The sequence below is a fragment of the Marmota monax genome, unplaced genomic scaffold (genome assembly GCF_021218885.2).
Source record: "Marmota monax isolate L192 unplaced genomic scaffold, Marmota_monax_Labrador192_F-V1.1 WCK01_AAM20220418_F8-fsc00322, whole genome shotgun sequence".
NCBI lineage: Eukaryota > Metazoa > Chordata > Mammalia > Rodentia > Sciuridae > Marmota > Marmota monax.
In genome coordinates this window covers 655,358-671,422 of record NW_026692168.1, presented here as the reverse complement: position 1 = coordinate 671,422, position 16,065 = coordinate 655,358, and the positions used below count along the sequence as shown (strand labels likewise).

The 16,065-nt window shown below is 55.1% G+C and overlaps 1 protein-coding gene across 1 annotated transcript in view; it reads left to right on the top strand.

The window, feature by feature from the left end:
• Crhr1 (corticotropin releasing hormone receptor 1) overlaps positions 1–10,402 on the top strand; it is a 45,001-nt gene extending 34,599 nt beyond the window's left edge. The window contains exons 5-13 of the mRNA XM_046421225.2: positions 3,367–3,473; positions 4,214–4,334; positions 4,513–4,666; positions 4,963–5,023; positions 7,001–7,073; positions 7,353–7,438; positions 7,583–7,718; positions 7,876–7,917; positions 8,397–10,402. Coding sequence (XP_046277181.1) covers positions 3,367–3,473; positions 4,214–4,334; positions 4,513–4,666; positions 4,963–5,023; positions 7,001–7,073; positions 7,353–7,438; positions 7,583–7,718; positions 7,876–7,917; positions 8,397–8,537 — 921 coding nt within the window. The 3' untranslated portion in view covers positions 8,538–10,402. The remainder of the gene's footprint in view (positions 1–3,366; positions 3,474–4,213; positions 4,335–4,512; positions 4,667–4,962; positions 5,024–7,000; positions 7,074–7,352; positions 7,439–7,582; positions 7,719–7,875; positions 7,918–8,396) is intronic.
• Positions 10,403–16,065: the final 5,663 nt, after the last annotated feature.

The following is a 16,065-nucleotide window of genomic DNA, read 5'->3' as shown; positions in this document are numbered from 1 at the left end:
GCTGCCATCCGGTCAGGCATAGGGACCGGTCTGACACCACCACCATTTTGGACTAGATAGTGTCTTGGAGACTCTGCTCAAAATCAAACAAGCAGTAATTGCTTGTGAGATTCTGGTCATGGAGGGCATAGCACAGTGGTCTCTGCCCAGTGCCCCTCTGTGTCACCTGCCTCAGGGAACCTGCTATTCTTAGGTATGCAAACTGGATGCGACAGAGTGCTGGTCAGCCCCCTGTGGTTGGCTTTTCCCATGTCCTTTGGACATCCAGCTGCTTCTGCAGTTCTTGGTGGCTGTCCCTGAAGCAGTCACTGTGTCTGGGTGTCCCTGGTCATCTCTTGGAGGGTCATTGGCTGTCCCTTGGGATGTTGCTGGTTATTCTCCTCAGGTGTCATTCAGGTGTCATTGGCCACCTCTCAGGGTATCACTGGCTTTTTCTTGGGGGAGGGTCACTAGCCATCTCTCAGGGTGTTGTTGAGTGTCTCTCAAGGAGCAGTCAGCTCAGGACCGTGCTGGCCAAATTTCTTGTTGGTGGTGGAAGTTTCTAGGTGTCTCTGGCTGTTCTGTCCGTGTGTCAACTGGAAAGATTGGTCTTTCAGAGTGTTTGCGACTGTCTTAGTCTGTTTTGTGCTCCTGAGACACATACCCGAGACTGGGTAGTGTATAATGAACAGAAATGTCATGGTTCTGGAAGCTGGGAGATCCAGATGGGGGACTGGCACCTTTAAAGGCCTTCTAGCTGCATCATCTCCTGATGGGAGGGCAAAGAGGGTAGAGGAAGCAGGTGGGGCCCACACTCGCCCCTTGTAGGAAGCACCCATTCCCACGATGACAGCAGCAACCCATTCACGAGGGTGATGCCCTCAGCTCCTGACACCTCTGATAGGTCCCACCTCAAACCCCTCTGCCCTGGGGCTCAAGTTCCCAACCCATGAACTTTGTGGGACACATCCATATCTCAACAGTGGTCCTCTGTCGAGTATCTCTGGCCCTCTCTTAATGACACTGCTGTCCCTCTAGCCATCTTCTCCAGCTGTTTCTCACTTGTATCAGGCTAGAGGTGGCTTGAACTCAGCCAGACACATCTCAGGAAGTCACATGGAACCTCTGTCCCCCTGGAATGGTCCCTGTTATCACTTTTCAGCCCGCTTGAAGAACACTCGGGAGCTCCCGCGCCCGCTGCAAAAGCCCTCAGAGGATTCTGGGCCCAGCATGAAGGAGAGCTCCCCAGACAGCACCTCGGTTGTCCATCCCTGCTTGTCCCCCAAGAAATGCACAAAGTCAAGTTTAAATTGCTGGCTGAGTAGCTTGGGCCGGTCATCCAGTCTCTTCGATGGGAAAACAAGGATGCAATGACCAGTCTCTGAGCCCAGTTGTGAGAAAGAAAAGCAATGACATTGGAGAGGTGCCTGGCTCAGTGCTCAGCATCCAGTAGGTGCTTAATAAATGACTCCTCCCTACCCCAAACCAAACAATCTAGGCCTGCCCTGATGGGCAGAGGCAGGGCCCCTAACAGATGGGCTCCCTGTGACTCTGCTCACTTGTCCCACCTGGGCCTTGTGAGTGAAGCCAGGATGTCCTGCTGTTTGTGGCTCTGCAGATGTTGTCATTACCCAGGGGCTTCTCAGCATGGATTTGTGGAAATTTTAATAAAAGGAAATTAAGTCCCAGCTGTAGACAGGCTCTGATGTGTGTGTGTATTCTGGAGCCTCAGGGTTGTGGCATCTGCCAGAGGCGCTTAGAGACCTCTGCATCTGCAGTGGTGGCTCAGGCCCCCTCTTTGTCCCCACCTTGTCCCTCTGTCTCTCCTGCCCTGCCTCCACGTACACGTCCATGGGTCCCAGCCCTTTTGAGGCTGGAGTTGCTAATGTGATTTCGTGGCATGTCCTTGAAAACCTCTACCCTAAAAACAAGTTCCTTCCTGGCCCCGTGAGCTCCATGGGAGGATGTCTCTTTGGAAGGGGTGCCGAGGGAGGGGAAGCGTGGGCGGGAGGGCATGGCCCCTCTGGGATGCCTGCTAGGTGTCCCTTCTTGTGTGTGTTTGGGCCTCGGTTTCTTCATCTGGAGAATGGGTGGGGCTGCTGCCTTGGAGCAGCTCTGACATCCGTGGATCCTGTACTTCTGACAGGAAAGTCCGTGAAGAGCCAGGAGCTCTGCGGTGCTCTGAAAGGGTGAGCAGGGCCTCTGCCAGCCTGTCCTTTCTCGGGTTTGCATATGGCCAGTTCCTGTGCGTCTTAATCCCCTAGCCCCACCCCAGACCAGAAAAGGGTAAAGGAGGGGGATGCCAGCAGGGACCCTCTCTCCAAGCCGCCTGCTTCCGTCTCCCCTGTTCCTTCCTCATAATCATGGAGCCCAGCTGTGTGCCAGGCTCTGGGTTTCTAGGCCCTACATTCCTGGGACCCAGAAAAGGGTGAGTGGGGGCTGTGCCCTCAGCAGGGCAGAGAGTGAGCCCTGGGCACCAGCCAGTCCCTCGTTGTAGGGCGGGAACCTGTTCATAGTCTTAGCCCCTTGATCTGCATGCGCAGGTATGAGGCAGTTTGGAGGTTGGAGTGGGGCGACCTGGAGGGAGCTCACGTACTTCTGGGGCTCTTTCTATAAAAGAAGTTACAGGTGCCCCTCTGACCCTTCCCTTGGGGTCACCTTGAGGGTCTGAGAACATAACAGACATGAAACCCCTCTGTGACTGCTAAGACTTCCTGTTCTTGGAGCTTAAGATTACTGGAAGGATGGGGGCAGTAGTTTCCTTCTGTATGTTAAATTAATTAAAAAATAAAATTAGGGAATTTGAGAGATCCCGTTCACTTTGAGAAGCCCTGGGCCAGGGAGAGGGAAGGCCCTAGGAAGGGAGCCAAGGAACCTAGACAGGTTTCCTTGGTTGCTAACGATTCTGATCCACAGTGCTCTCACCCCTCTCCTGGCAAATAAGAGCTGGCCGCAGCTACAGAGAGACTTAGGAGTGACCAGGAAGATAGTGACACAATACAAAAATGGGTGGAGGAAAGAGGTCTTGGAGAGCTGAGGTCTCTGCACCCACCAGGGCCACCAGGTGTTAGGACAAGATGGCAGCGTGGACAGGTGTGAGCTTGGAGCTCACTGTGGGCGGCATTCCCGGGGTGTTATGTAGAGATGCCATTTAACCCAGATTTTCCCAACAGCACAAAGCAGTAGGCAGAGCCTGGGATTCAGGGAAGACTGGCTTCAGCTGGACAGTGCTGCTCCAGAGCAGTGCTCAACACCCAGGAGGGCCTGGGGAGGGGGCACCCCAGCATTTCTGCCCACTCTGTCCCCGCTGCCCTGAGCGCTTTGTCCAGCGGGTGCAGGGGCATGGCTATGCAGGAGCCTCACCTCCGCCCCTCTCTTCTGCTTCAGAAGAAGAGCAAAGTGCACTACCACGTCGCCGTCATCATCAACTACCTGGGCCACTGCATCTCCCTGGTGGCCCTCCTGGTGGCCTTTTTCCTCTTTTTGCGACTCAGGTGAGAAGACCCTGGCACTGCCTGCTGCTGTCCCTGGGTCCTCGAGCAGGGCAGGGGAAATAGGATGCAGGGCAGCCCTGGGCTTCTGGGAAGGGGGCATTGCCTCTGCCTTCAGTGGGAAGAGGGTGGCATACATGGGGGTCTTGGGGGTCTTGGAGCTTCAGGAAGAGCCTGTCCTGGTGGCCTGTCCCTCTACAGAAACTACTGAAGGGGGCAGTGAGGAGGGACAAAGCCCAGGCTTCCCTGTGTCGCCCACACCTTGGCGGGTCTGTACCCATTTCTGGAGACTGGGCAGGTGGAGCCCTGGAGGTGGGGTGCCAGGAGTGACCTCCCCTCTTTAGTTTCAAATGAGCCACGGCCGTGGAGTGGGGGCAGGTGGGGAGCAGCGGGGGCTTCCCTCGGAGGCCTGTCGTATTTGCTGACCCTCTACTCTCAATCCTGAAAGGGCTGGAGTGGAGGGGCACCTGCCAGGGAAAGGGGCACCCACAGTGAGCCCGGTCCACAGAGCATGCCCTGCCCTGCCCAGGAGCTCACGTTTGGGTGGTCACAGTCAGGAAGGGCCCCACAGGGCATGGAAAGAAGCTTGCTGCCTCCTCTCTCTGTGACAGCCAGCCAGCCCACTCTCTCTGAGCCTCAGTTTCCCCAGCCACACATCTGGACTGCCATGAGGCTGGCGGCCTGTCCCTCATTCTCTCTCTCCTCTTGTCATTCTGGTCATCTGCCTGCCCCTGCTGTCCCAGGAGTATCCGGTGCCTGAGAAACATCATCCACTGGAATCTCATCTCGGCCTTCATCCTGCGCAACGCCACGTGGTTCGTGGTCCAGCTCACCATGAGCCCCGAGGTCCACCAGAGCAATGTGGTGTGTCCTGGCAGGGGGAGCCAGCATGGGGACAAGCCCAGGATCAGAGGAGGGGCCCAGGCCAGGCCTCGTGCCCACAGAACAGGAGTGGGATCCTGAGGAGACCCCAGGTCCGGGTGGGGTGCTGTCACTGCCCCCACCCCACTCATCCTCACCTGTCTTTGGGGGGGGTGGTCAGGGCTGGTGCAGGTTGGTGACAGCTGCGTACAACTATTTCCACGTGACCAACTTCTTCTGGATGTTTGGCGAGGGCTGCTACCTGCACACGGCCATTGTGCTCACCTACTCCACCGACCGGCTGCGCAAGTGGATGTTCATCTGCATTGGCTGGGGTGAGCGGGGCGGCCCCCGCCCCAGGCCAGATGCTGCAAGCCCTGCCGCCCCCTCCTCACCTGGAGTCAGGCCAGCGGCCGGGGCCTGGGAGCTGGAGGCCAGGTTGGATGGTGGGGTGTGCACCCTCCTGGGGGGGGAGACAACAGGACCATCATGAAGGTGTGTGAGCTCATGCTCAACCCCTGGTAACCCCACCCCACTCTAGGCCCTGGGCTGCACTGGGGTCCTCCAGACCCAGCATCCCCCCTCCCCAGGTTCCCCTGAAGGGCTCTGTGACTGCCTGTCTCTTCCTCAGGTGTGCCTTTCCCCATCATTGTGGCCTGGGCCATTGGAAAGCTGTACTACGACAATGAGAAGTAAGTCACCTGCCTCCCCTCCCCAAGCCCTGAGGTCCAGGCTCCCAGCCTAGCTCCATCAGACCCTCCCCGAGGACCCTGGGTCATTCTGCCTCCCTGCCAGACCCTGGCTTCTGCATCTATAAAAGCAGAGAGTTGGGGGCTGGATTCAATCCAAGTGTCCCTCCAAGTGCTCTGTCAGAGGTGGCTGGAGAGGCAGCAGCCTCTGGGCTCCTTCATTCCTCTTGCGCTTTAACAAGAACGTCTCTAGAGCCAAGCTTCCCAGGTTCTGAATGTTGGCTCCACCAGTAAACATAGGTATATGACCTTGGAATAATTACTGCTCTGTGCCTCAGTTTCCTCATCTGCAAAATGGGCATCCCACTAACAGTGCCTACCTCAAAGGGTCCTGGTAGGACTAGCATGTGTGATACATAGTAAGCATGTAGAAATAGAGCCTAGCGTGTTAGTGTATGCTATGTTAATGTTTTGATTAACACTTGTTTTAACAAAGATTCCATGGATTTATTGGAGATTGGTCCAGATGGCCTCAGAGGCTCTTTCCAGCTCTGAAGCTTTGGAGACTCTTGTTCCCAGTCACCCCTGAACTAGACTTCCGCTGTTGCATGGAGAAAACTAGATAGCTGTGTCTCATGGAGAATCACCTGGAAACTCTAAAAAGCGCTGATTCCTGGGCTGACCACAGAGAGAAGGATGTCGTTGGTCTGAGTTGTGACCTGGGCACCAGGGTTTTTTTTAACTGCTCAGTGGTTCCAATGGGCAGCTAAGATGGAGAAAGAGGCAGAAAAGGCGGGTGGATCAAACTGGTGAGGGGAAGAAGACAGAATTGTTGCCAACAAAGCATTTTCAGGATCCACTGACCATCTGACCAGGCTCCAGGTGCCTCCTGCTGCCCTCGGCCACAGAGGAAGCCAGCACACCCTCCCTTGCTGGGAAAAGGATAAGGAGACTTGGAATGGAGAAGAAAGTGGGTCTCAGTGGTTCTGAAGCTCCACCTGCTGGCCAAATATAGACACTGCAACAGAAAGAATGGGAGTTGGAGACATCAGAAAGAACTAGCAAACCAGAAGACCTGGCCCTCCGACAGCTGGGTTTGGCTTGCGTGGTGCTGTTCAAAAACTTGATTTTGTAGCCACCTTTAAAAATCAACAGGTTTCACATAAGATCTCAATTTCTGTTTTATGGGAGCAAGATGAAGTCTAGCCACTGTGGGTCTCTGCCCACAAGGACATAGGGCTTCCAGTTTGTCCCACCCACTCCCTGGAACTTGCTGGAGGGCAACTCAGGAAAATGCAAAGCAGTTTTGTCTCTTGCAAACAGGTAGTTCCTGTGAAATTGTCCCCATTAAGGTCATTCTTGTTGCAATTTAAATAATTCAGATAGAGCCTGGCACAATGACACACGCCTGCAATCCCAGCAACTCTGGAGGCTGAGGAAGAAGAAGGATCGCACTTCAAAGCCAGCCTCAGCAATTTAGCCAGGCCCTAAGCAACTTAGAGAGACCCTGTCTCAGGAAATAAAGATGGCTGGGGATGTTGGTTATTAATATTAAGTGCCCCTGAGGAATTGAAGTTTTTTAAAAAAAAAAATTCAGACAGATTCTAACTGTCAGTGCCTGTTTCAATAGCACCATGCTCAGCCGCAGCCACCACCAGGGGACCACAAGGAGGAACAGAGGAAGCAGTGCTCTGTTGGGCCCCAGCCTGTTCCTGGGCACTCAGTGGTCTTCTCCACCGTCCCTCCCTGCCAGGGTCTGCTATCACTTTCCATCTCAAACAGAGGCTGCTGTCCACACTGCAGGTGGGATAACTGAGGCACTGCAGTCAACTGGCTTGATCTTCTGTCAGGATTGGAATTGGGGCACCCACATCCTGACTGCCAGCCCCAGTCCTGCCCTGGCCAAGCACTACCCTTCCCTGTGCCACTGAAGTGGATCCAGATGACGCCACCACCCCCCCTTCCTCTGTGACCTTCTAGGTGCTGGTTTGGCAAAAAGCCTGGGGTGTACACCGACTACATCTACCAGGGCCCCATGATCTTGGTCCTGTTGGTAAGAACCTTGGCGGGGGGCTGGACAGGGCACAGTGGGAAGGGGCAGTCAGTACCTGCTGTGGACAGAGAGGACCCTCTGCCCAGAGATGGGGACCACTCAGAGGAGCCCAGGCCAGGACTATGTGGGTGTTAATGAGGGGGAAGGAGAGCAGTGGGGGACAATGAGGCCAGAATTGAGAAGGCTGGGGACCTAAGCTGTCCCCTCCACCCACCACGACATCCTGCACACATCCATGCCCCCCCCCCCCCCGTCTCCATCCGTGTGCTCAACTTGCAGATCAACTTCATCTTCCTTTTCAACATCGTCCGCATCCTCATGACCAAACTCCGGGCATCCACCACATCTGAGACCATTCAGTACAGGTACCAGTCCCCTCCCCACCCAGGGGCTTCAGAGTGCCAGCCTCTGAGCAGGTCTCTCCTGAGACCTGCCACCTCCCACCCCAGCCAGAGGCCCAGCTCCCTCCTGGACAGGCTGTGACTCTGGGTCCCCACCCCCTACCCCAGGAAGGCTGTGAAGGCTACTCTGGTGCTGCTGCCCCTCCTGGGGATCACCTACATGCTCTTCTTTGTCAACCCCGGGGAGGACGAGGTCTCTCGGGTCGTCTTCATCTACTTCAACTCCTTCCTGGAATCCTTCCAGGTACGGGCCCTCCCCTCGCCCCAGCGCTGGAGGGCCCTCAGCGGCACCTGCTCCGGTGGGGATTCTCCTGGGAGGAGGGGCAGAGCTGGGGGCAGCCTGGAGTCTGGGTGGGCCCCCTACCCCTGCCCAGGCCTCTGACGTCCCCCTGTCCCCCCAGGGCTTCTTCGTGTCTGTGTTCTACTGTTTCCTCAACAGCGAGGTGAGAACCCGAGTCAGAGCTGGGCTCAGGATGCTGAGGTCCACGGGGGCTGGAGACTGGCCCCCCTCCGCTTCCTCCTGCCCCAGGGCTGGCTTCCTGCTCCCAGGTCCCAGTAGGATGCTGCTCAGAGCCCCCGAGGGCCTGCCATGCCCTGTGTGTCCAAGGCACCCTGTCCTTAGGCATTGGCATTGGGGGGCAGAAAGCTGGGCCAGGAAGCCCTGGGGCAGGGTTTGGGGGGGGGAGTACAGTGGGCGGGGGGAGGGGTGTCACAGGGCTGAGGGGAGGGATTTTGCATGGCAAAGGCCAGGTGGCACCTTGATGCCAATTAAGAAAAGGTGTTCTTTCCTAACTTGAGAGAAGTCTCCCAACAAACATGGCCGTGAGAACGTTAGCGACATGAATGTTTCCACCTGTGCTTGTGTGAGGGGATCCTGAGCCCCCAGTCAGACCAGACATCATGCTCTGCTCTGTTCCCACAGGTCCGCTCTGCCATCCGGAAGAGGTGGCACCGGTGGCAGGACAAGCACTCCATCCGTGCCCGTGTGGCCCGCGCCATGTCCATCCCTACCTCCCCGACCCGCGTCAGCTTCCACAGCATCAAGCAGTCCACGGCTGTCTGAGCTGCAGGCCATGGAGCGGCCCCCTGACATCTGTGGCTGGGAGGATGATGGCCCCTGTCTGTGGAGGCTACCGGCACTTTCCCACTCCCTCCCCACCCGGAGCTGTGGCCCCTGAGAGCCCGGGAGGGCCCCTCCACCCAGCAGTTGTTCTAGGCTTCTGAGTGGACAGCGGCCTATAGGACTGGGCTGGGCTGGGCCCAGTTCTCCCTGAAGAACGACACTGGAATGGAAATGGGAAGCAGGAAAGCCCTCAGCAGCACATGGGGCTCCCCAAGAGCTATCTTGTCTCAGAGCACAAAATGGCCAGCCCACTGGAGAGCTGGGGTCCTCAGCAAACTGGGGAGGCATTCACTGCCCAGGGCATCCTGGGAAACTCTCATGACACATCTATTCACCATCATGCCTCCAAGCATTAGCCTACCACTGAGAACCAAGGTCATGTCGTTTGGTCTGGAGCCCTGGGTGTATCATTAGAAATTGGATCACATCATCAGATATTGGGCCACATCACTAGAAACCAAACCCAAGCCACCAGAATGTCATCGGCACTGTGGCGCTGCCACCAAAAATGCCCTGCCTTGCTGCTTGCACCCTTGGACACTTACTACCTGTGGGACTCTCCGGCTTCCCCTCTCTTCCCCACTGACAGTGTCCTTGTCCTGACTCCTGCCACTTGCTGCCCCTGGGAGTCTCCCATCTGTGAGAAGATGGGGGCAGGGGGGTGGAGTGGCCTGTGAACAAGAACCAGGGTGTGCCCCAGCCAAGGCCAGTCTCCTTTTGAGGAGGGAGAGAGCCCTTGGGGCCTACAGCTGCTGGCTTCGGGACTGCCTCTGGGGCAGGGTCACCCACTGAGCAAAGGGAGAAGGGCCCCTCTCTGCCTGAGTGCTCTAGAGCAGGACAAATGGCTTACCTGCCTCCAGAGTGTGGACTGGCCCACCCCCACACTGGACCCCCGTGCCTAGGGGACTGGGCAGCTAGGGCAGGGCTCTGCAGTGGGGAGGCAGAGGTGCCCACTGCGGGGGTGGCTAGTGTAAATAATAATATTTATCTTTTCAACCAGCATCTGTGAAAGCCTGGACTCTGCCAGGGACAGGGGAGAGAGGGTGCCTGAGAGACGCAGATGCCGGGAAACCCTGATCATCGCTCAGGGCTGCTGGAGGGGCAGGGGTGGGGACTTGGAAGGAGATGGATCTGGCCTGCTCTTAGTAAGGAGGTGAATCAGGGAGGGAAAGGACATGATCAGTAAGGTTGGGAAACCTTGCGATGGCAGGGGACAGGTGGAACAAAGGCATGGCCACGGGACCCTACAGGAGAGGGTCCAGCCCCAGGGAGGAGCAGATCTGGGGAGCAGGCAGCGGAGGTAGGAAGCTGGGGCATCAGACTAATTTAACTGTGGTGCCCGGAGTCGGCCGCTCCTGCAGCGGGTGGGGAGGCCCTGTGGGAATTGCTAGGGTGTCCTTGAAGTACATATGGGGTGCCCTGTTCTGCCAGTTCCCCAAGCTCTGTGCCCTTAAGTAGAGAGATAGGGACAGGGAGACTCAGGAGTCCCAGGACAGGGATGGGCCAATGGCTCCCAGAGCAATTTAGGGTGTGAGGTGGGGTGCCCTGCAGGGAGTAGCCCTGCTGGCTGACAGGAGGGACCAGGCTGACTAGTGAGTGTCAACAGCCACAGCTGAGCTGTGGAGACGGGGTTCTCAACTTGCCTTTCACACAGTGCGGCAGTGAGGAAGCAGAGCTTTCCCCGGATGTGGGCGGGATGGGGGAACCTCCCAAGGATGAGAGCCTGAGAGGGCTGCACAGACTAGCCCCTTCCTGCTTGGGCCCCTGGTTGCCCCAGCTGTCGGGGAACCTTCTATGGGCTTCTCTCAGTGTTGGACCCTATGGGAGGGGAGAGGGGAGCAGCCATCCAGAATGGATGCTGGGGACACCTCTCAGAGCCCCTGACCTTGGAAGGCCATGGGGCCTGGCCATGGGCAGAAAAGCCCAGCAGGCAGGGCTGGTCCAGAGGAGCCTGGGCCCTCCCATCCAGAGACTGTATGGGGGGGGGGGTGCTGCTTTAGGGCACAGTGGGGAACATCTGAGCCCCAAAGATCTGCAGCCCCCATGCCAGGGCCGGAAGCCCAGAGCTTCACCCATCTGCAGCAGGTGTGTTCCGGGCTTCAGGGTTAATGCAGGCCCAGACCAGGCCACTCTGCTCCAAGGTTTGGCTTGTGGGCCGGGGAAGGCCCCATGGGAGTGAGCAGGGTGTGGCACCCCTCACAGCAGCAGCAGGATGGAGGTCACTGGAGTCTCCCCAAGTCCTAAGTTCAGGCCCCTCCCTTACGCCCTGAAGAATTTTTCTCCACACCACACCCAGGGGTCGATGCGCCCTGAATGTACCCACACCTGAGCCCATTTCTCCTTGAGACCCTGCTCATAGTCATAGAACGGACACACTATTCTTCCAGTTCAGCTCCCCCTCCCTGACAGACAGCACAAACCCCTCCCTGAGGTCTTCATTGTCCCTTCTAGGTCCCTGTGCTGGCCGCCCTGGGGCCAGGACTGAGGAGCAGGCCAGATCTGGGGAAATCAAGTATTAGGGAGGGAGGTTAATCAGGGCCATTGGTAGACGGGTTTTGCAATCCACAAAATCCTTCATAGCGTGTCTCGCCTAGTCTTCAACTAGCCAGGGAGGTAGGAACCAGCCCATTTTGCAGCTGAAGAAATTGAGGCCTAGTGACCCCCTGAGATGGAAGCCTTCTGGCTCCAAGTCCAGGGCTCCTTCTGGCCCTCAGGTGACTGGAGTCCTGGGGGCCTTGGGCTGGGAGGCCAGGACTGACGAGGCAGGTCTGGGGCCAGAGGGCTGAGGAGGCCACAGGGTTTTGGATTGATCTGAAACACGTCCCACATGAAGATGTGACCCGCCACGGCTGGCCCAGCCAGTGTCCAGCAGCTGAGGCCAGCTGGCAGGAGCAATCCCGGCTCTGAGTGTCTGGCATCTCTTCCTCGCCTCCTCCCACCTCCCACCCCTCCACTCTCTAAAATGATGCTGAGCTTCAAACCACGTAGCCCAGGCCCCCAGAAGCCATGGCAGCCCTCTCTGCACCCCAGGCCATCTAACCCTGTGAGGGAGCCGCTGGCCTCCAGCTCAGAGGTGTCTCATGGTCATCTCATCCAGCCCCAGCTCCCAACTCATCTGCCCAGTGGGCCCAAACAGAGCAGGTGCTCTATACAGCTCATCCCCAGCAATCCTGAGCAGCACTGTGTTTTGGAGCATCCGGTCACACACATGAATCTCATCTATTCTTCCTATTGCCCTGCAAAGGAGATGCTATTATCCCCCATTTAACAGGTGGCAGAAGTGAAGCCCAGAGAGGTCAAGAGACCTGCCCAGGGCACCCAGCAGTGGCATGTCTGGATGAAAACCCAAGGTGGCTTCACACTGCCTGCACAGTGGTACAGGACACTTTGCAAGGTTACCCTCTCTGACCCACTGCCTCCTCCAGTACCTTCCCCAGGGACATTTTTCTGTTTTCCAATCTGTAGACAAACAGCATTCAGAGATGAGTTGGCCATAGGATCTGGAGCCTATACAGCACAGGCTTCAAGTGCCCCCAGTGTCCCCAGGTCATCCCAGCTCCACCTCTCAACATGGCCTCCTGCCTTTCCCTCTAGCCCAGCAACCCCTGCAGATACCGCCAGACAGGCTCAGGGTCAAGAGAGGCCTGGGCCCTGTCCATTTCTCAAAGCTCTTGGTGACAGAAGCACCAATGAGTTCATCATTTGGATGAAACTCCAGACTGCCACCCAGCCCCTTCTGTCCCTCCAAGTCGTTCTGGAAAAAACCCTGCCACCCTGCTTCATTGTGCACTGGGCCAAGGCAGGTGAGGACAGGGATGGGGGCTCTCAGGGACCCAAGGAGGCTGGTGAAAACTAGCTGGGGCACCCACCTAGGGTGGGCATCATAGTAGGTAGGCCCGAGCTCCTGCTTCTCTCCCCTTCATTGCTGGGGTGGGGGAGGGAGCAGATGGCAAGCCAGTCCCTTCCCAGGTCTGCACCACCTCCAGCTCATGCCTGGGCCAGCAGGTCGGGGCAGAAGAGAGGCCAAGCAGCAGGGTGCTTTCCCTGCCTGCCTAAGCGGATACCTACTGCCCCTGAGTGGGTGAAGATAAATGTTCCAGACGCTGCCTAGGTCCAAATGGAAGGCAGAGACTTTGCCACTGGTCTGCCCTAGGCAGCCCCCTGAGAGCTCAGGTCCTGGCCGAGGTGGGGACAGGGGAGAGAGCAAAGCAGCCAGTGCAGGGGCTGTCATCAAGGTCAGGATCAGGAGTCTGCAAAGTCTTACAGCAGGATTACAGCAGGAGAGTGGACCACAGCCCCAAAGGGCACCAGCCACTCGTGTGAATGTAATGATCAGGGCACAAAGTGGCCACCCCGAAGGGCGAGCCCAGGGCTGATGGGCTGGGCTGGGGTAGGTGGGTGGGGGTTCTGGGGAAGCAGTGACTGAGGCAGGGACCGCCTTCAGCAAGCTGGGTCCCAGGAAGAGACATGGAGGGAAGGAGCCTTCAGAGAATCCTTTGAGCCTGGGGCACCAGGAGTCTAAGGGTAGATCAAGGAGGAAGGACAGGAGCAAGCTCTGTCGAGGGTACCCATGTTTCCTTTCTCTCTTCCTTTCTTTCCTTTTTTCCCCTCTCTTTCTCCTTCCCTTCCCTCATTCCTTCCATCCATCCTTCCTTTCTCTTTCTCTCTCCCTCTCTCTTTTGTACTGTGGATTGGACCCAGAGCTACTCTACCACTGAGCTACATCCCCATCCTAGTTTATTTTATTTTGAGACAGGGCCTCACTAAATTGCCCAGGCTGGCCTCAAACTTGCCATCCTCCTGCTTTAGCCTCCTGAGAGTCTAGGATTACAAGTATGTGACAAGGTGCCAGGCTGGTTCCCAAGTTTGCTGAACCCCCAAGTTTGGGGACACATGCCGGCCTGATAGGATTCTGAGGAACCACAATGAGACCTGTCCTGAGGACTGGGCCAGCCCAGGGGATGAGCCGGTTCTTGTTTTTGTTGTTTGGGGTGTGATAAAGCACAAGTTGTAAAACTTACTATTTTAGCTATGTTAAAGTATAAAATCCAGTGGCATTAAATCCATTTGCACCCCATAAATCTGTTCAGTTGTTATATAACAATAAAAATATACTCACAATGTTGTGCATTTGTTTCCCCAAACGGAAACCCCATTAGCAGTCACTCCCCAATCCTCCTCCCCCAGGCCCTGGCCCCCATGAATCTGATCTCTATAGATTTGCTCTTATATTCCAGATAAGTGGAGTCAACCATTTGGTATTTGTCCTTTTGTCTGGCCTTTTTCACTTACCATAATATTTTAAGAAAATATTTTGTTTTGGGGCTGGGGTCGTAGCTCAGTGGTAGAGCACTTGTCTAGCATGTGTGAGGCACTGGGTTCGATTCTCAGCACCACATATAAATAAATAAATAAAAAGTTCAACGACTAAAAAAAATTTAAAAAATATATACATATATTTTGGTTTTTAGTTGTTGTTGGACACAATACCTTTATTTTACTTTTATGTGGTGCTGAGGATCGAACCCAGCACTCCCCATGTGCTAGGCGAGTGCTCTACCACTGAGCCACAACCCCAGCCCCTTACCATGATATTTTCAAAGTTCACCCACATTATAGCATGTATCTACCCACTTCTCCTTTTCACAGCTGAGGACTTCCCACTGTGTGGCTGGACCATACTTTATCTATTCAACGGATGGTGGACACTTGGGATCTTTCGATGTATTTCAAGTCGTCCTGCACAGTATTGCTATGAGCATGTATGAATTTTTGTTTGGACGCCTGTTTTCAATTCTTTTGGATGCACACCGGGGAGTGGAATTGCTAGGTCATGTGATGATTCTCTGCTTAACCACCAAGTTGTTTTCCCCAGTGTCTGCGCCATTTTGAATTTCCACCAGCGGTGCATGAGGGTTCTTGTTTCTCCACACTCTCACTTGTTACTGTCTGGGTTTTTTTGTTTTTGTTTTTGCTTATAATTTCTATCCCAGTGGGTGTGTTGGTCCTTGATTTTTAAAAGACCCAAAAGTCCCTGCTTGGGAGCAGGGCCCTGAGTGAGGGCCTATCCTGCTCATCATAGCTGGGGGCCAGAAACGGTTTTAGGGTCACAGCTCTCAGCAAGGGGCTTCCCGACCAGAAAGCATTTAGGTGCCCCAATTCAGACAGGTGTGCTCCATAGGGACACTGCCTTAGGCTACGATGAGACCTATCCAAGCTGACCCCTCTCCCAATCGTCTCCTGACCAACAGTAAGAACTCTCTTGAAGGGGCAGCCAGCAGCTGGGTCCTGCCCACTCTCCACACCAGCTGGTGGCACGTCATTCAGCTCTGTTGGTTTTCTGATGTGTTTTTGACAGTTCAATTGTCATTGTAATTATTGCTTGTAATCTAATTAAATGTTACGTTAATGGATAAATCAGAAGTACACAAACGAGGAGAAATGTTCATTATGAAAATTCAGCTGAATGCTTTGGAAGCCACAAAATAAACGAGTCACAAAAAGCAGCTGTCAAATTAGGTGTTGGCAAGACAAATATATAAATAATTAGGGGGAAAGGGCTATCAAAATCTAGATGAGTCATGCAGACTACTTTGCAAGGTCCTTTAAACTTGCTCTCCACTTCAGAACATCCAGAAACCCAGAGCCCAGAGCAGAAAAAAAATGTGGAAACAAACAAAATCTAGAGCTGGGTGCTGGAGATGGCGTTTCCATGATGAGATGTTCCCAAAGAGAGTGACTCGGAATTGGAAAGGATGGACACACTGTGGACGAGGAAGATCACCACTTGCTCTTTTGAGGTTAAATTAGCATGTGTGTCATCTGTGGAATCGTGTTCCCAAAAACACCTGGTGAAGTCCCCATACCTGCGAGCGTGAACTTATTTGGAAATCAGGTCTTTGCAGAGGTAATTAAGTCAAGATGAGATCATTCAGCTGAGCCCTAAAGCCATTGTCACTAGAGTTCTTATTAGAAGAGGCACAGGGACGGGGGGGGGGGGGGGGGGCAAGCCATGTGGCACAGAGGCAGAGATTGCTACCAGGAAGGCAGTGAGGCTTGCAGCCACCACCAACGAAGAGACAAGAGATATTCCACCCAGACTCAGAGGGAGCACCCCGCTGATGTGACATGTTGATTTCAGGCTTTGTTTTAGACAAACCCCATGGATAGGAAGCTTAAACAACATTTATTTCTCATAGTTCCAGAGACCTAAAAAAAGCTCAAGATCAAGGTGCCGGCTGATTCAGTCCCCAGTGAGGGCTTCCTCCTGGTTTGCAAAGGGCCCCAACAGAGATCATCTCCCTCATGTCTCTTCTACAAGGGCACAAATTCCATCCTCCTCTTGACCCAACTACCTCCTAAAGGCCCCACTGCAAATGCCATCACCTTCAGGTTAAGCTTCAGCATGTGAATTCTGAGAGGACACAACATTAAGTCCATAGCAGACTTCTGGCCTCCAGAACTGTGG